We start from the raw sequence: 20,241 nt of genomic DNA on the forward strand, positions 1-20,241 counted from the left end.
CCATGTGGTCACCTCCAGGGAAGGTGGGAATTGAACTTATGCGGAAGTGTTTTCAGCTTCTTAGTGCAGTGCTTTAACCCGCTGCGCCACCAGGGAGGGCCAATTTTTTAAAAAAGATAATCAGACTTTCTATATCTAAAGTAGTCCTTTCTGTGTTGGTGTTAGCAAGTCAACATTTTACTACTCAATACATTCCTTCCTGCCTCCCTTTTAAATGTTTTCTTGTCTCCTACTGTGTTGTTAATGTTTCTGATTCTGTTACTATGTCAACTTACTCAAGGTCTTATGTTCTTTGGCTTCTTCTCAGTCATATAGAAGAACTTTGAACATTTCTTGTTTATTTGAGAAAATATTTATTTCTCTACCATATTTGAATAATAATTTTTAATATAGCATTTATCTTTCAGAATTGTTATTATGTAATTCCACTTTCTTTTAAACTGTAGTTTTTGCTGTGAAGTCTAATAAAGGTTGGTCTCATTCTTTGTATCTTACATGCTTTTTGTATGTTACTCTGTACTTCTATGCTATTAGCCTTTAGTATTTTTTCCTTTTTTTTTGAATTTTGATAATTTAAGAATTATGTGTCTTGGTGTAGGTTACTTTGCATTCAGAAATTTGAGTGTCCTGTCTGCTTTCTGGACATCTGTAGTTAGTTTTCCCCTTAGGTTTGCAAAATTCTCAGCTATTTTTTGAATAGGCTTTTTGTTCCTTTCTCTCCCACACTTTGGGATATCCATTATCATTTATATTTCCTTTTCTAATGAATTCTGTTATTTTTCATATAGTTTCTTCATTTTCCCTAAATCTTATTTCCCATCCAATTCCACCTAAATTGTTTGCATTTTAAACTTGTGTTTCACTTCTTTCCTCTGAAAGTTTAAGCACCATACCATACCATACCATACTATAACATTCAGCTCTTTCATTGTATTCTTTATATCCATCATGTCTGCTCAGTTTTTTAATAGCTTTGATTTCTTTGAATTCCTTTTGCTCCTGGACATCTTTTCTGATACTCTGAACATGGCTTTCTGTGGTAAAGTAAATTTCAAACATCATTGAATTTCTTCATTGTTGTTCTTCTAATGTCTTTGGTGTCACAATGTCTGGTATCTCTTTTCTTTCAGCACCAACATCCCATGTTCTATGGATTTAGTTTTCCTTGACATGTGTCTTGACATTTTACCCCAGTAGGTGGCACTGTGGCTTTAGTTTGGGATCCTCATTGTTTCTAGGCAATGGGAAGGAGTGCGTAGAGGTGAGCTTCCAAGTGCCTGTTTCAGGAGTGGGGGATTGGGGGAGAGGGGCGCACACCAGATCAAGCTCCAGTCTGCCCAGAGACTGCTTTCCATGTCCGCATCTCAGTTTCACACTTGGGCTTTTGCAGTTCGCAGCCTCAGAATGTCTCATTTTTCTGAGGGATGTGGGAATGGGTCCCCACAGCTGTTCACTCTATCAGTTCATCTTTCTGGAGTTGATAAATCTATTGCAGAGCTCAGTCAGCAATATGCTCACAGCGGGAGTCCACCATGCAAACCTGGGCTCACCAGAGCCTATGACCCTCCCTCACCCTCCCTCGTTTGTTCCTGTCAGTAACCGTCACTACCTGAGAACACTTCCCCTTCCCTCCTCCTGCCTCACCACCTTAGTGAATGATCAAGCATCCATTAAAGGGAGGGAAGTGCGTGGGTCAGATCAGACACACTTACGGTGAGCTGGTGAAAGTTCATTCCTACTCATACTTGAAGGAGAGACATGCTTGCAGTCAAGTATTCACTGGGCAGTGGTTCCACCCTGGGTTTTGAATCCCTGATTAGGAGGGTTCAATGCATTGTCTGGATCATCCTATAATGACTGCTTATAAGTTGAGTTATGGTTTCAGGAAGTTTCTCTTACTATCACTGCGCTAGGGGGAATGTGCTGGGACTTTCCTTTACCCAGAGTTTCCTATCATGTCCCATTCTATACTTAGTCCTGCCTGGTATGCCAAATTCCTCTGGCTGCATACTGAATAGGAATCTCTCTGTCCAGAGTAGGTCCAGGACCCTACTGTAATTGCTGATGTTATTGGGGGCATATGGCACAGGGAGATTTCCCCTGACCTGGCTGACCAGAAGTGACCTATTCTCCAGAGGCCCCTTTCTAGATGACCAGTCCTGCCCTTCCTTCCAATTCCCTTATCAGAAGATTTAAAAGTGATTCTGTCTGTCCCGGCAGCCATAGTGATTGCCCAAAACTGCAATTTAATGTTCAGAAAGTTTCCTCTCTGTCAACTGGGCTGGCCAGACTGACTCAGCCCCGGTGGTCGGTATAAACTATGTTCCATTTCAGGTGCCTAGTCCTGCCATTGGTTCTGAGTCCCTTACCAGGAGGACTGGAGTGCAGTCTATCTCTGGCAGAGGCAGAGGCCACCCATAATGGTCATTATCCGTGAATTAGGGTTTCAGAAATTTTTCCTGCCCTGTTGGTCATGGGGGGAGGGGAACAGGACTGACTGAGCCTTTCTTTCTTGAGAGGTCTCTGAATGTGTCCCATTTAAGATGCTGATTCCCATCCTAAGTGTCAAATTTCTTTTCTTTTTTTTTTAAAGATTTATTTATGCTTACAGAACTGGGGTACAGGCTAGAGGTGTGGTAGGTGAGAGGAGTCTCCAGAGACAGAGCAGGGAGCAGAACAGGCAGATCCACTGAAATATACTGCTGAGGGGAGCAGCGGGTGGGTCAGGAGAGGTCTGCCATGCCATGTGGGTCAGCAATCTGGCAGGGGATCCAATTTGTGCTGCAGTGGCTTTGGAGAGCTTCATAGTGCAGTGCTTTATCCCGTTGTGCCACCAGGGAGAGCCCCTAAGTGTCAAATTTCTAATGAGGTTTATTGAAACTGATTCTTTTTCCCAAACAGCACTGAACTCTCCCAGAATGGTTGTCAACACCAGTAATTTAGGGGTAAGGGAAGTTTCCCCTCCCTCTGACTGAGACTTCCCCAGCATAGACTTCCCCTGTGTTTCTTTTCCTAGGTACCAGATTTTACTCTCTGTTCCAAATCCCTTATCAGGTAGTTTGAAATGGATTGGCTATCTAGAGTAGCTTTGGATCTTTGTATAATGGCTGCAAATACCAGAGTGTTAAGAGTTCAGTCAGGAGACCCTGATTGAGATAATCCCTTATCTACAGTTCTTGTACCCCTTCAAGCTATTAAACTCACCAAGTCTATCACAGGCAGCCCCACCTCATTCACATAATCACAACCAGTATTAGTGATTTAGGATCCAGGGAAGTTTTTCCTGAACTAAATGGGTCAGAGGGTGAGTCATCCCTATTCCCACAGGTCCCCAATATGTCCCATTCTGATGGCTTATTTTGCCTTGAGTTCCTGAACCTTCATCATGAGGTTTGAAATAGATTGTCTACGTTAGACATAATGGCTGTCAGGACCAGGATTTATATCAAGGATGGTTGCTTTACCCTTGCTGGGCTGGAGGAGATTGACAGCCTTCTGTGGTTCTGGTGGTTCCCAAATAAGACCTATTTAGATGGTTAGTCTTGCCCTGGGTTCTGAATCTCTTACCAGTGGGTTAGAACTGGAAAGTGCCAGTCTCCCCACATCCATGGACCTGGAATGGGCTCGAGGGGGTGACCCAGGGCCCTGGAGACCTGAGGCACCTCCGAGTCAGAAAGACTGCATGGGAGATCCCAGTGGCCCTTGGGGAGTGGAGAGGCTGGAGTCAGCCCTAGCTCTGTTAACTACTTGAAGCAGTATTCTCTTAAAAAAAAAATGACAGAATATTCCTCATTCTTTATACCACAGGAATGGTGAAAATACATGCTATGATTTCTCAGAATGTCCTGAGGAAGGAAAGCTGTAGCAGATGTGTGTACAAAGTGTTTGAGTCAACAGAGAACAGGGGGTGGGGTGAGCCAGTGACATACACGAGAAAAGGAAAAGCTGGTTTCGGATGGGCCTGCCTAGGCGCCGCTATCTGGGTCTCGGTGTCCTGGAAGATGGAGCAGTAGATGCTGAGCGTGACTGGACTGAGGGGCTGGATTAGCTGTGTCTGAGCCCTGTGGGCAGAGGCCCTGCCGGGGAGTCTTGAGCAGAGGTGTCAGGTCTGGCATTGCCCTTCTGTGGAGTCAGGGACCACACCCAGCCCCCAGGCTCCCTTCCGCCCCACAGGCATTCCTAGCTCCCTATCTCTGCAGGCCCTTTATCTTATTTCCTCAGCCTCCAGCCTCCAACCCACTGCTAGGCTGCCTTCCTGTCTGCCCCTTAACCGAGCAATTTGTACAGGCAAACCTCCAAAACTACACACGCCCTGAGGCGGCCCTCTCAGCCCGTAGGGACTCGCCTGTGTGCACGCCCAGGGCTGCTCGAGAGCTCAGGAACGGTCGCCATCAGCTCCCCCACAGACATATCACAAGATCTCATGGCAAGAAAAGGTTGAATTCCAAATCCTTTTCTTCCATCTTGTTTCAGACCTACACCCGGGACTCTAATTTCAAAGCCTGTGCCAGGCAGAGACGAGCAAGGAAACGAGACGAGGGGACTCAGGATGCCTGGGCAAGACAGACGCATCACAGTTTAAGAGACAAATACCAGCTTTCACGGAGACAGTTAAGTACAGTGAGCGGCAAGGCTGATGCTGAGGCATCTGCCTGTACCTCCGGTTAGGCGCAGGAGCTTGACAGGAAGTGAGCTGACGGGTGTCATCCACGGGACCGTGGCAGACCCCGGCTTTCCCTGATGGCTCCCCGTCAGATGAATTGCTGACAATGCGGCCTCCCCTCTCATCCTCCACCAGAGCACCTCGCTTCCCACCATGGTAATTTATATTTGTAATTTTGGCCTTGATCAATAAAGGCAACAGAGAAGATTTACACGTTCAATTTCAACAAGAGGGGGCTGGAAAAAGCAGGGTTCTGTGTGGTGTTTTATTTGGACCCCTTCTGAGGAGAAGCAAGCCCATCAGAGGAAATATTTGCATGCTGAAATAGATCCTCAATTTCCTTTTCCCCATGGGATTTGCATTAGCAAGTTTGCAAATGGAAAATGCACTCAGATCCACCAGAGTCCCTTACAGCCCTCAAGTGGGAAGGGGGTTGTTAATCCTGTCGCTATTTTAAAACTTGTCTCAGGGTTGGGAGTAACTGAAATCGTTTTGGACTTAATTTTGCATGAGGATGTAGCAAAGTGTGACAGAAGGAGAGAAAGAAAGAAGGCTGGCAAAGAAGAAGTAGCCCTAAAATAGGGACCTAGCCACTGTGGGTCCCCTCCTGAGCAGCACAGCCATCGGGGTACATGGGGACCGGGGGGCAAGGGATGACGCTAGGGGGTGCGGGGGAGTGGGGGAAGGTGAACGTGAGGGTGAGGGTGGCGTGCAGTCACTCTCCAGTTCCCCGGCAGAGACAGTGAAGATGGGCCAGGCAGGGAGGCCGCCGGGTAAAGACAGAAGAAGCGGCTGGGGTGAGAAGCACTGTCTGTGTGTGGTAACACCTTCAGGGCCCCATGCAAACGCGGCCTTGACGGCTGCTCCTCTGTGGGCACTGCCATGCCTCACGTGACCACGGGCCTGGTGCCACATGAGGCCTTGCACATAGCCGGGTCCAGTCACCCACCCCTTCCTCTTTCTCGTGATGGCTAAGACAACTGAGGCAGCAGCGTTCTCCTGAGGGCAGATGAAGACGGGAGGGCGTGCAGCACACTCACACACTTGTGCACACACAGGTATACCTCCACTGCGTCCCTTCACTGACCCGCCACCCACCGGTTCCCAACCACCCGCACCTCACACTCACTCAGCCCCACCCTCGCACACTCACATGCACCTGGATCTGCCTTCTGCATGCACTGGGCACAGCCCAGGCTCCCTGAGGCCCACATGCAACCCTCGTGGAGGAGGACCAGGCTGGCAGCGGGCCCACCATGCATCCTGACGCTGCCCAGACCTGCCAGGGAGGCACGCTGCTCTGCTCAGAACCTCCTTCTCCCCAGAGGAGCTCATTAACTTGTTTCCCACCAGCATTCTGTGTCTCTGGTCAGCGAAGCCTAAGGCTGGACACTGCCAAGGGCAAATATGCCACATTGATGACGCGAAGAGGGCAGCATAGGACAGTGTGCCCACCAGGACAGCAACCCCACTGCACCTGGGGCCGTGTTTGCTTACCGCTGCCATTTCTCATGACCTCATGGGGGCTGCGTTGGTGCAGAGTGAGGCGTAACCTGCTGGGGGGACCTGATGATGTCCAGGCTGATCTCGGGCCAGACAGGACATTGGACCCTGCTTCAGCAGAGAGCAGGAAGTGCAGGCAGGAGGTCAGCTGCCCTGAGGTTGGACCAGCTGAAAGGCTTGAAGATACCTTGCTCCAACCTCGTGCCACCACCATGCGCACTCCAGCAACCCCAAGAAGCTAGGTTTTTCAATTGAACTATTTTTTATGCTTTGGTAAAAGCTGCATAACACAGAGCACATCTTGACTCTCAGCTTCCACTTCTCAGCACCCATCACTGTTTCTCTGATAGGAACTCTGCAGGGTCCACACTGTGGCGTCCCCACTGCGGAGTTTGAACCTCCCAGCCCACTTCTGTGGGGGGCCAACATGTGTGGTGTTCCGAGCACTCAGGGTCTGTCTCAGGCATCGAGTTCTGGGCAGTGAAGCTCCCGCCTATATCTGACCCCCACCGTTCAGCGGGGGCTGCGTGGTTTCTCCATTCCTTCCTTTCTCCCTATCTGTCTATTCATTCAATTACTCGAGTGATTTTCTGAGCCTTTACCACAGAAACTGTGCTGGCAGCAGGGGTTCATGGCACATACAGCCTGTGTGATCATAAATTTTAATGAGTCTCTTGCAGGAACAGATCAGGTTTGACCCTACAAAGGGGGGCACAGTGCTATTGTGCCAAAGGCTGTCCATCCTCGCTGAGAGGTCCATGGCCAGCAAGCAATAGCCAGGCCAGAGCTCAGGAAGATTCTCTGGCCCTCCACGGGCCTGCACTATTGTGTTTTATTCCACATGCGGTTGGAATAAAAGGGCCAGCAGCCGTGGGGCCAGGTTTGGATGCCGTCAGAACTCGGAAACCCTGGAAATGGCTTTCAAAGCCTCATGCTCACCTGTGGCACTGGGCAGGGGGAATTCGAGGGCCCTTCTCCTCACTGGTCTGTGGTCATTCCTGCGGCCTCCTTACAGGATGGTGACAGGCAGATGGCTTCCTTCAGAAAGAGCTGGGCTCAGGCACCAGCAGGACCAAGCATCCTGGGTGAGGGAACCAAGGCAAGTGCTTAAGACCAGAGACTGAGAGTCCAGCACACCCTGGAGGGGTCCAGGCTCTGCTGCTCACCTGCCGTGGTGGCCCTGGGGCACCAATCTGTCCAAGTGGCAATGCTAGTATCGGCGCCACAGAATCTCTGTGAAAATGAAAGGACATGCTGTGTGTTTAGAACCTACCATGCAGCACGTTCCATTCTCAGTTTATTCTTAGCTCCATTCTTATTGTTCCCAACTCTAGAGGAACTGGGCAAAGACACAAAAGGTGTCCTCCAGAGATCCAGGCTGCAGGTGGTGAGCAGCCGAGCGAGATGCCCCCAACAGGGCCGTGAGGTCACGTGTGGCTGTCCTTCCGTGGGCTGTGCCACCGTGTGCAACGGGCACTGGGTAAGAGCACCCCCTGCAGAGGAGACAGGTTCACAGCCATGCGGCGGGGAGGAGGAACGAGTTGGTGGTGTCTCCAGGTCTCCTCTGGTGCTCTGAGGACACCTGTCAGAATTCTAACCTCTCCCCTGTGGGGTTGCTGAGTGAGGGCCTCCAGGCCCAACAAAGGTGGCCAAGCAAAAGGGCTGCTCCTGCCCCCAACAGATCTGCCTCAAAAACCTTCCCATCCATGTCCATGCCCCCAGGATTGCATGTGCTGAACCTCTGAGCTGCCCAGGAGTACCAGGCAGGTGGGACCCCTTAGCTGTGCCCTCCCCTATCCTACCTAGAGAGGTGAGCTGGTCACCCCAGGTGCTCGGATGGAATAGGGGCCAGAGGATGATTCTGTCAAAGACCATAGGCAATCTCTCACCTGCTCCGAGCCTTAGTCTCCAGTGGACACAGGTTGGATCCTCAATGCACCATTCACTCACTCAGTGTCTTTACTTACAGGATGCTATAAATTCACGTAGGGCAGGAGAAGAACCCAAATCCCTTGGGCTCTTGCCTATGCTAGGCTGTGGGTGCCCCTCAGCAGGGGTCAGAGTCTTAGCTGGCATTACTGCACCCCACATGGGGGCACACCCTGTTGCCGTCCCTCAGCCAGAGAAAGGCCCGACCCCAACCTGGACCTTCATCCTGGAGCTGGGTGAGTCAGTGTCCTGCGGGGGATGGCTCCCTCCCACCTGGCTGTCATGACCTTTGGAGGGAAGCTCATTCCCCAGGGAGCTTGGTGGTCCTGCCAGGCTGAGGGCGGAACCCTAGTCAATCCTCACACTCAAGGGTAAGGCAGGTCATTGCCTCACAGGGGAGGGAAGTCCCTGTTTTGAACACAATTTTTTTTTTGCTTTGTTTATTTTTGCCCTGTGACCCATCAAATCGTCTCCGGCCTACGCCAGAGTGGTTGGTGCTCTCTCCAACACACTGGCTGCATGGTTCACTGTCACCAAGCTTCAGAGGTGGAGGAAATGCCCCCCCTTTTACCCAGGCCAGGCACCCGGGGCCCACCCTGAAGTGTGTCTGTGAGTGTGTATGTCTCTGTGTTTCTCTGTGTTGCCTGTATGTCATCTATGTCTGTCTGTGTGTGTGTCTCTGTCTGTGTTTACCTGTTTGTGTCTCTTTCCTCACAGGACAGTGAGAAGCCACAGCCCACACCCTTCTCTGGCTGGCTTCTTTCAGGGGCCACGGGGAGGTCGGTCCTGGAAACCCAGCCCAGAGGACCTCTGATGCAGACCCACTTCCTTCTGCTTTCCATCCGCCCTCACAGTTGGGGAGCACAGGCACCCACATCTCAGATCCGCTCCACCCTTCCAGCTGGGCACTTCCTGGGAGAATGCAGAAGAGGACATGGGAAGGAGCCCACAGGGCGATGGGCCCCAGGCCTCTCTGGGTGGCTGTCTGCCCCATGCTACCTCTTGCCCCGGAGCCATGGACAGACACCCTGACCACTGGGAGGAAGGGGTGCTGGGCAGCTTTCCTCGGTGGCCTCAGCCACACCCCCTGGTGCAGCTTCAGAGCCACCTCTCCCGCCTCTTCAAGTCTTTGCGCAGTGTTTTTCTTTTAACCAGCGTCTTTCCCCTGTTCTTACTTACTTACAAAAAACTTTACCTAGCCCTCATGATACACTTTGTTAGTGATTCCCAAAGTGAGCATCTTCTCATTTTAGACTTTCTTTAAGATGATTTTTGGTAATAGGTTTTTACTTTAAACACACACAAATTTATCAGTCTCTGATTTGATAGTTAGAGATTTTTTTTATGATGTATTTTAGAAATCCATATTCCAAGGTCATCACCAACAGCTCACTATATGTTCCAGGCAAAGCTTTTGTTGTTTAGAAATGCACCTGTCCTGAAGTCTGGATCCATCAAAGGCTGATTTCCCGTATGTCGGTTTTCCACAAAAACAAACTACTCTACCCTGTAGGAAGGAAAGCATCATGCAAGAATGGGACACACAAATGTCCCTGGGGAAGGATGAACAAGCTCCCAGGCCAGTGTTTACCCCAGGTGGGCCCCTATGTCTTGGGAGATGTGAGCTCTCTAGAATGATTCATCCTGGGACTGATTTCAACCCACTGTAATCTGAAGAATCAACACAAGAAGGCCTTTCTTTTAACAGTGAGTGTGCAGTTTTCACAATCAGCCATGCCAAAGATGCCAGACTCTGGGATTTTCTGTTTTCTGAAAAGGGCAGCAGAATGTGTGCCCCAAGGTGAGGAGAGGCATGTGTATGTTTCTCACTGCCCGTGTTTGTATGTATGTATATGTGCGTCTGTGCACGTATGTAGCAGTGGGCCTGTATGAGGATGTGCATGTGTGCACATGTGTCCTGCCTGTGCATAACTGTTCATGTGCACACATGCAGCCCTGTCTGTCTGTGTGTGTCTGTTTTGTGTATGTGTGCATGCAGCTGTGTCTTTCTGTGTGCATATGTGTGTCTGAATGTATGTATGAGTCTACATACAGGTGTCTGTGTGACAGGCTGCGTAGGGTGGCTGGGTGAGATGTCCTGCTCCGGGTCTGGTTAGGCATGTTCCCCTTCAGTGTGGGGCAGCCAGCCCACAGCTGTGTGCTGTGGATGGCAGGCAGGGGTGGGGACGTGGAGGGCTCTGGGCCTTGGAGGGGTGGGGAACATCTGCTCTCAGAGCTGTGCGCTTCCCCTTGGGAGGCAGAGTCTCTCTCCCAAGTGGAAAATTCACTTGACAGGAGACTTCACTCTGAGCTTTGGGTCTGTTATCTTATTTTAGGGGCAGGAGCCAGTTTCTGGTCAAGGTCCTGTCTCACACAAGTGGAACTGCCCACATGTCTTCTCTCCAGGCGCCTCAGCGTGCCCAGGGCTCCAGCTGTGGTTCCCTCTCTCTGCTCCCCCTGCTCCCCTCGAGAATCTCAGTCACAAACACACCTCCTCTTGAGGGACTCCCCAGCAGCCACTCCAGGCTGGGCCTGGTACTCATTCCCTCCTACTCTCCTTCCCCCACCTCTTCTCATCCTGGTCATTCACTCAGTTCCTAATTAAATTGAACCCCCACCCCACCCCTACAGAAAACCCCCATCTGCTCTCAGCGGAGGCACAGAGGCTTCTTGATGAACCATTTGCTACAAAACGCCTTTCACCTTCCAAGCCTTACTCCTGGAATTAAACCTGGCATTTGAATGTGATAATAAAGAGAGGGAGCTGTTAGCCAGCAGGACACAGCGAAAATCCAATTAAGTTGTGCATTTTAATTCCCTTGCCTGCCTGGGCTCATTGCTGGGTGAAGGGAGCGAGAATTTGCAGTTTTTTGTAGTTTATCTGCTCTATCCAGAGGTGGGTGTTTCACCCACTGATGCTAAAACTCAATAGAGCCTTTACCAAAATGGATGCAAAAGGCAAGTCATTAAAAATGAGCATCTTTAATTCTGATCTTTCACTAATGTAGACAGAAAGTGCTGTGCTAAAGAGATTAGCTTGTACCAAACAGAGAACAAATTTCACTTAGGGCCTTCTCACTCAGTCCCCAGGGCAGGGGCCATCTCCGGTCACCTGCAGGACTGCCCACGGCCAGAAGAGGTATTGCGGCGTCCCAAGTAATACCTGCCAGATTCGCCTGTCAGGTCAGCCAGGATCTTTGGAATCTGAAAATACGGAGGCCTCACCTCATGAGGTCAGTGTTCATTTTGAAGTTCAGTGTTTAGCCTCAACTATTTACCGTCATAAACAGGCTCTTGATAACCCAGGAAAGCTGAAAACAAGGGAGGCTGTAGCTGTGTGCTACTCTCGACCAACTGTCTGTGAAATGGGCTGTGCTCTCAAACGATCTTCATGATGGATGAGCATTGTGCGGGAGCCAGTGTGGGCACCTCTCTGAGGCACATTTATGTGGACATTCTGTTTTTTGCTTGATCTTTTCTTCTAAAGCTGGTTGCAATCTCTAGTCTACTCCTAACTGCCACTTCTACGGAATTCTATTTTCTTTGATGCTGTGGGATTATTTCTTTATGGAGGTTGATAAATGCATGTTGACTGAGTGTAGAAATGCTGGACGAAAATTTCATTTGCATCTATCATCTTCAAGTTTTGACATTCAGTCCACCATCTGTCTGTGTTTGCTTCTCAAGCCAGTGCACACAGTCCATGTTGATGTTAGTGAGCTTGATGTTCCTGATGTGCATAGAAGCCAGCACTAGATTCCTGAGAAAAGAGAAGATTGTTGCAAGGGCCTTCAAGGAGACAGCACGCAAGGCTCAAATGCGACTCCCTGATCTGGGGGTTAAGATAGTACCAGGAGGCAGCAGTGGGAAGGGGGAATTGCTCAGAATGACTTGGCAAAGGTGAATGGTTAGACATAAATTAGATCTTCCTTGTTTATGGATCCTTCACTTTCATGAGTTGTTGCCTACTAGCACATGCTTATCTTGTGGCTTGGTTTAAGAGGGAAGTCATTGATTTGAATTGCAATGGCTATTGTGTGGTCCAATGATCTGAGGGCAGACTGACCTGTTTCAAGGGCCACAGAGACAGTGCCAAAGCAGGGTCAGCTTTCTCTGATTTGGAACTCTACATCATTTAATATTGATGTTCATGACTGTAGTCTAGGGTTTCTTCACTGAGCATGGACTTCATGTGTTCCCATGGAGTATTTCCAGGAAACACTCTGGAAGTTTTCCAAAGATATATGGGAAAATTCTGTATTACTCTAGTAACTCATGGCCCCAGAGCCCAAGAAACTCCCAGTCCAGCCCTAACTTCTCTTCACTAGAAGAGCTGGGTTCAACAAGTTTGAAAATGCCCTCCTAATTTTCCTCTTTCTGCATTACAAAGTAGAGGAGAGTTATTTGCCTAATTAGGCACATTATTTGCTGTTTTTACGCATAAACATTTCCAGTTATGCTCCCAGGAGGCAGAGTGCTTTTGACAGCCTTTCATGATAGTGGATGTTAATTGCAAGCTGGGTCATTAAAGGCAGGGCAGTGAGCTGGGATTGGGGGCTGAAGAGCTGCTAGCGGGCTTTAGGTTCAACTGAAGATCAAAGTCAGGGACTTACTCTGCACTGCAAGTAGTGGGAGGAGCCTATATAAAGGGAGCATACTGGAAAAGAGCCTGGAAATTTGTGCACTGTAAGGCACACAAATTTCTGTGGGCCCTTTCTGTGGGCTCAGAATTTAGCCACTCAGATGCCATTTGTCAGTTACAGTCAAAGTGGGGTGTAAAAGACACCACTTTGTGAGCTTGTGGGGACTACTGAGTCCAGATTAGAAAGGTCTTTGGATGACTGACTGAGATTTTGGGTCTCAGTAGAGAAAGGGAGTCAGGAGGATTTGGGGGAACACATTTCTGGAAAGGGACATGGAGCTTAGCAGGACCACAGTCCAGACAGACGGGGCAGAGGGCAGGTTCACTCCTGACTATGAGCAGACCCAATGGTGGGGGGCAAAAAAGGGGACACAGGGGTGAGTGATTCAAAACAAGAAGAATCCATTTTTACTTATCCATGGCCTTTACTTCTAGAATTCCTTGAACAGCAGTTTAGAGGTAGACCAACATTCTGACTCCCCCTTTCTCCTGGTATGGGAAAGTTTCCCAAGACCCTATAGGTTCCCCAAGAAAGAATCTAAAAATGTGGTGGTCTGCAGACTCTCAGACCCAGGTGCTTAGGTGACAATTCAGCTCTGAACCAGTCAAGTGCCCCTGCGCAATCTCTTACCTCCCCTGTATGTTTCCTCATCTATAAAGTGGAAATGAAAAGGGCAAGTCCAGGGCATGAAGCCAGAGCCTTACATACCCACGTGTCCCTCAGTGGATGTCAGCATGCGGTCGCTGAATCAGAGGGAAACAGGAGGCCATCACCCGAAAGCCAATTACATGATTTTTCCTCAGGGCTTAGACACAGATTCTGCGCCTGATAAGAAGGTAGGGCTATAGTTCAATGATAAAAGCTGCAGACTTCAGTAACCTCTTCCACTGATGGAGAGACAACAGGGAGAGGGTCATCCGGGAAAAGCAAGCTTTCAACAACAATGAACCAGCTAGACTGAGCATGTGCCCGCAGAACCCCTGGCCAGCAACACAGCACACATTTTTCTTCAGCACTGACCGCAGGGCAGGCCACTACACAAGTCTCAATAAATTAAAAAAACATGCAATCATACAAAGTATATTGTTCAAACACAACAGAACTAAATTAGAAATCAACAGAAGGAAATGTGAGAAACTGACAAAAGTTGGAAATGAAACAGTATATTCCTATATAGCCAGTGGATTAAAGAAGAAATCACAAAGACAATTAAAAAATACTTCCAGACAAAAAGCTTTCCAAGAAAATGGCAAACCATATTCCTTTAAGAATCTACTTGTGGTCCTCCCTGGTGGTGCAAGGGTTTAAGTTCTGCACTATCAAGCTATCAGCAGCCACTGAAGCACAGATTCAATCCTGCGGGGAGGGAAGGTGGGGATGTGGGGTTGTGGGGGAGCTGACCCACATGGCACAGCAGACCTCTCCTGTCTCGCCTGCTGCTCCCCTCAGTAGATCTGCTTGTTCTACTATCCACTCATCTCTGGTGAATCCTCTCATCCTTTGAAACTTTGGCTTATAGTCAGTTCTTGTATGCATAAATTTTTTTTTTTCAAAAAAACAATCTAGTTGCTAAAATCCTAAAAATCCACAAAATTCTGGCAAACCAGTTAGCAACATATATGAATCATACACAAATGATCATGTGAGATTTAGGAATGCAAGTTGGATTCAATACTCCCAAACTCAACCAATATAATACAGATAAAGTAAAAACCACTCTTAGGTGAAAATAAAGCTTCATAACCTTAAGCTAGGCAGATATTCCTTAGATATGACACCAAAAGCACAAATGATGAAAGAAAAACAAACATATAACTATATTTTATTAGAATTAAAAAAAAAAAGCCTTCAGGGTTGCAACCAACTCCATTAAAAAAAAAAAAGACAAACCATAGAAAAGGAGAAAATGTTAGCAAATCAAGTATCTAATAAGAGACTTGAATCCAGATTTATAAGAAATATAATTTGGCAATAGGGGCAAATAGTCTAAATTAAAGATGGGCAAAAGATCTAAACATGCATTTCTTTTTTAAATTTTATTTATATATCTATTTACATTATTGTTCACTTTAAAACAATGTTTACTTCCCCCTTTCCCCAACAGTCATCACTATAGTCCCCCACATTCCTCCCTCCTTCTGATCCCTCTCTGTCCCTCTCCCCTGTAAGATAGCACTGGTTTATAATGGTCTGTTTGTTTTGTTTTATTGTGCTGTGTTGTGCTTTGTATTGTAATAACAATACACTTTCCCTCCTTATGTCTTATTTGGGTCTCTTAAGTTCCTCCTATAAGTGTAACCATTTGATATTTTTCTTTTTCCTTTTGACTTATTTTACTGAGCATAATCCCTTCCAGCTCCATCCAGGTTGCTGTGAATGGCATGAGTTTATCTTCTTGATTGATGAGTAGTATTCCATTGGATATGTGTGAGTGTATATATACGTGTGTGTGTGTGTGTACCACATCCTCTTGATCCAATCATCAAGTTTTGGGCATTTTGGTTATTTCCAGGATTAACCTATTATAAGTAGTGCTGCAATAAACATAGGGGTGCATGTATCCTTTTGAATTAATATTTTTGTGTCCTTTGGGTAGATCCCTAGGAGTGGAATTGCTGGGTCATATGGTAGCTCAATTTTTAGTAGTCTGAGGAATCTCCATACAGCTTTCCATAGTGGTTGTACCAGTTTGCACTCCCACCAGCAATGCAGAAGAGTTCCTTTTTCACTACATTCTCACCAACATTTGTTATAGTTAGTTTTTTTGACATGTGTCATTTTCACTGGTGTGAGGTGTTATCTCATTGATTTGCATTTCCTGAACAGGAAATTAAATTCTTTTAGTGCTTAATTTATTTTTATGGCCAAATAATATTCCAGCATGTGGAGGTACCATATTTTGTTTACATACTCACAGCTGATGGATTTTGAGTTGCTTCCATTTTTCAGCTTTATGGAGGGTGCTATTACAAACATCTGTGGACACGTTTTTGAATGACTATGTTTACAGTTCCCTTGAGTACATACCAAGGAATGGCAATTGCTAGGCCACAGGGTAACTCTCTGATTAACATCTGAGGGACTTCCACTGTATTCCAGGATAGCTGCTCTATTTTACTTTCCCAGTAGCATGATGTGAGGGTTCCAAGTCTCCAGATCCTTGCCAACATGATGTTGAGAACAGCCAACATTGTGTGTAGAGTGGTCTCTCACTGGTTTTGATTGGCATTTTCTTAATAACCAATAATGTTCTGTATCTTTACATGCGCTTACTGGCCATTTGTGTATCTTCTTTCAAGAAGACAAAAGACCACTCCACACACGATGTTGGCTGTTCTCAAAAGGACAGAAATCATGTTGGCAAGAATCTGGGGACTTGGAACCCTCGCATCATGCTACTGGGGAAGTAAAATAGTGCAGCTACCCTGGAACACAACGGAAGTCCCTCAGACGTTAATCAGAGAGTTACCCTGTGGGCTAGCAATTTCCACTTCTTAGTATGTACTCAAGGGAACTGTAACCATAGTCATTCAAAAACCTGTCCACAGATGTTTGTAACAGCACTCTTCATAAAGCTGAAAAATGGAAGCAACTCAGAAATCCATCAGCAGATGACTATAAACAAAATATGGTACATCCACATGCTAGAATATTATTTGGCCATAAAAATAAATTAAGTACTAAAAGAGAAAGAAGGGAAGAAAAGAGGAATGGGGTATTGATACATGTACAACATGGATGAACCTTAAAACATGCTAAGTGAGAGAAATCAATCACAAAAAATCACTATTGTATATTTCATTAAAATGAAATGTCTGAAGTGACAAATCCATAGATGCAAGAAATAGACTCGTGGCTGCTTAGGATTGGGGAAAGAGGTTTGTTTGCTAGGGATTGGGAGCAGCTCAAGGATTTGGATTTCTTTCTGAAGTGATGAAAATGTTTTAAGACATCTGAGATTATATAACATATCTATAAATACACTAAACATCACTGAATTGTGTCCTACCACTGAATTTATGTGGGAAATGGGTAAATTGTATGGTGTGTGAATTCTATCTCAGTAACACTGTTTGGAAAGAAAAGCATTCATTGCATGTTGCTTTTTTTTTTTTTACGCTTTATTTATTTCTGCATATAGAACTGGGGTACAGACCAGAGGTGTGGGGGTGAGAGGATTCACCAGAGACCGAGTGGGGAGCAGAACAGGCAGATGGACTGAAATACACTGCTGAGGGGAGCAGCAGGTGGGTCAGAAGAGGTCTGCCATGCCATGTGGGTCAGCTCCCTGGCTGGGGATCAAATTCATACTGCAGTGGCTGTGGATTGCTTCCTAGTACTTTGGTTTAACCGGTTGCCCCACCAGAGAGGGCCCACATGCTGCTTTCTGAAGAGCACAGGATAAAACGGGGAAATGCATGGTGGAGAGATCTGACAGAGGAGCTGACAGACACAGCCGAGCTAGCAGCCAAGGTCACTGGAAGAGTGTGACCCAGGGTGAGAACAAGACCCCGACAGGATGCAGAGAGCTTGTGCTTCACACTAGGGTCTTCCTCTCCAGCTTGCACCCATCTAATTGTGAGAAAACATCAAAACTCATATCCATCTAATTGTGAACAAAACAGCATATAGATCCTGATTAAGGGACAGTCTACAAAACACCTGACTGCTACTCCTCAAAACTGCCAAGATCACCAAAAAATAAAATGAAAATCATCTCTCCTCAACACACACACACTCACACATAGATGTATATGCTCTCTCGCACCTGTGCACACATAACACTCAACACACCCACACACATCTGTACATTTGTACACTCACCATCAGCACAGCTCACCCTGGGAGAGCCTGGAGCTGATCCTGGACATCACAACAGCAGAGTCCAAAAAGAAATTCCATTGCCAAGTATTATGCTAATACAATTATTGAAATTGCTAGTCGAAACCAGTTAATGGAATAATTAAGGAAGGTTGACCTAAAATCTGATGTGAATTAACCTGACACGTGCAGGCTTTCTAAAGAATGGATCTCTCTTATGAGCTAGTCTCTCATTAAAGTAAAATTTCACTGGGATTAATGACACATTTGCACCATGACTGAGAGCAGCTCATGTCCATTCCCTTGCTGGTGAAAGTAGAGCGTTGTCAGAGGTGGTGAGCTGGAAATGAATCTTCCTGGCCTTCCAGGTGTGGTGGGTCTATCACCATAACAACCTGCTCCCTCAGGAAATTATGGAAACCCATTAAAATGGCATCAGGCAAGCACCCCCAATTCACTTGAGGTTCTGTGATGGAGGTGCATCTGAAACTCCCTTGAGAGGGATGAACAGAGGGAGGGAGTGTGGACTGGGCTCTGCAGATATTCTGACGCAGGGAAGAGAAATGAGCATCTGGGTCTTATACACCTCAAACACCGAGGAACTCGGTACCTTCATATCTGACCCCCACGCCAAGGAGGGGTAGGGGCTGGCTTGCCCAAACACCTAGTCCCACCCAGGGCTAGAGGCTAAAGTCATTTTCAGCAAAATGCTCCCCTGCCTAACACCTTCTTTCGAACCATGATCTCCTGCCACATCTGTGACCAGCAGACGTGTGGTGAGGTCGGTCAATCTGAAGATGTGTGGTGGTATCCCCTTGCTCTAAGGCATGTCCAGGGGAGTTGCAGTTGGGGTGAGCAGTTCACCCTGTCCACATATATCGCTGCTGTAACAGTTACCTGCCAGCAGCCAGTCTAGGATGACGGAGTTGCCATGTGAGGGACACACCTGGAAAGCCCCCTGCAGGAGGGGCATCCTGGCTACCTGCTCCCTCCAGGGGCCATGGCTCCTGGCAGGAAGAGCTCAGCGATTCTGCCACAGAGGAGCTCGGGATCCTTGTTCATTCAAAACCACTGGCGTTAACTTGGTAACTTTTTTTTTAAATGAATTCCCTACTTGGCATTTTTATGTGATAGTTTCCTTTGCTAAAATTATTCAAATTTAGTAATAACTTATTATTGGGACAAGCAGAAAAATATAAGATTCAACAAGATGATCTATTACTTGGAGTATTTTAAAATCTAATGAGCAAAACCACTTGCTCTTATTTGCTCATCCTCTGAGCCATCAGCACAAGGTGGAATCGGCTGCAGGCTTTATTTAGTCCTCTAGTTTCTCCAGGACCTTTTCTTCAAAGAGAAATATCTGCAGGTACTGTAAGTGATGGCCTGCAGGCAGCTCTGAGGCTGTGAAAAGCAGGAGAAGAAAGAAGGACAGAAGTGGTGATGAGGAGAAACAGGGTATGTCACAGTCGGTCACAGGCTGTATGAATTAAACTCAGCAAAGGCAGGGCCCCCAGAATCAGACATCACAGGCTTGTCACTCAGGTGGGGTAAAGGGCAGGGAACAGTCAGATCTCACCTGGCGCTTTCAGAGAAAGAGATCAGGGTGGGAGGCATCACTGGAGTTGAGCTGAATTGGCCAAAGACACCAAACACTGTATATACAGACACTGTATATGCTCTCACATACAAATGCATGCCCCTTTCAGAAGTGGAGACGTTCTCTTGGTTCTTACACACTTCCAAACACTGTTCGGAAGCACTGAAGCACCAATCTTTAATGGTGACAAAGGAACGGAATGATATGCCTAAATGAGTCAAAACAGGCTACCACTCATCCCTGGACTTCACTGATGAGGGCAACTTTCCTTCCTCAGGTGCTGTGGGCGTCATGTCCCCTCATCACGTGGGGTGGAAAGATGACACAGGTGACTTGCTTGGCAGCAGAGGGCGTGACCTGGTGGCATACGATACCTTCATCAGCTATGATTTGCAAACATTTTCTGCTATTTGGGATTGTGGATTATCTTTTTCCTTCTTAATATATTCTTACTATGCATATTTCATTTTGAGGAAATCTAGTACTTATTCTTTTGTTGCATGCGTTTTTGCTCTCATATTTAAAAAAGCATTGCCAAATTCAAGGTCATGAAGACTTATTTTTTTTCCTGAGTTTTATAATTTCAGCTCTCATAGGTAAGCTTTTGACCCATTCTGAGTTAATTTTGTATATGGAATAAGAGTTCTGGGGCCCTCCCTGGTGGTACAACTGGTTGAAGTGCAGCACTACGAAGCTATCTGGAGCTACATCAGCATGAGCTCCATCCCCAGCCAGGCAGGTGATCCACATGGCGCAGCAGACCTCTCCTGTCTCACCCGCTGCTCCCCGCAGCAGTGTACTTCATCAATTTGCCTGTTCTGCTCCCCACTCTGTCTCTAGTGAATTCTCTTAAAAGGCAGAGATTGTCAAGATGGCAGCACCTTGCCCATGCACCTCTGGTTTGTACCCCAGTTCTGTATGCATAAATAAATAAATAAACCTTAAAAAAAGGTCTAGCTCAATTCTTTTTAATGTGGGTGCCTAGTACTAATAGTTTATAAGTGTATATTTTTTCATATGATTCACAATATCTATTTAAAGAGGCTTTTTTCCCTTTTCAATTTCTGTGTTTTTTTTAAATT

At 46.9% G+C, this 20,241-nt stretch overlaps 2 protein-coding genes across 2 annotated transcripts in view; one reads left to right on the forward strand and one right to left on the reverse strand.

Moving 5' to 3' along the window:
* Positions 1-4,863, forward strand: part of SEPT14 (septin 14) — a 37,442-nt gene extending 32,579 nt beyond the window's left edge. The window contains exon 11 of the mRNA XM_012729233.1: positions 4,474-4,863. Within this exon, the coding sequence (XP_012584687.1) occupies positions 4,474-4,493 (20 nt within the window). The 3' untranslated portion in view covers positions 4,494-4,863. The remainder of the gene's footprint in view (positions 1-4,473) is intronic.
* The window catches only part of LOC101637090 (28S ribosomal protein S17, mitochondrial), a 103,596-nt gene that overhangs the window by 58,711 nt on the left and 24,644 nt on the right, over positions 1-20,241 (reverse strand). The gene's annotated exons all lie outside the window — the stretch shown is intronic.

This window comes from Condylura cristata, unplaced genomic scaffold, assembly GCF_000260355.1.
Source record: "Condylura cristata isolate star-nosed mole 26May11 unplaced genomic scaffold, ConCri1.0 scaffold00024, whole genome shotgun sequence".
In the NCBI taxonomy this organism is placed as follows: Eukaryota; Metazoa; Chordata; class Mammalia; order Eulipotyphla; family Talpidae; genus Condylura; species Condylura cristata.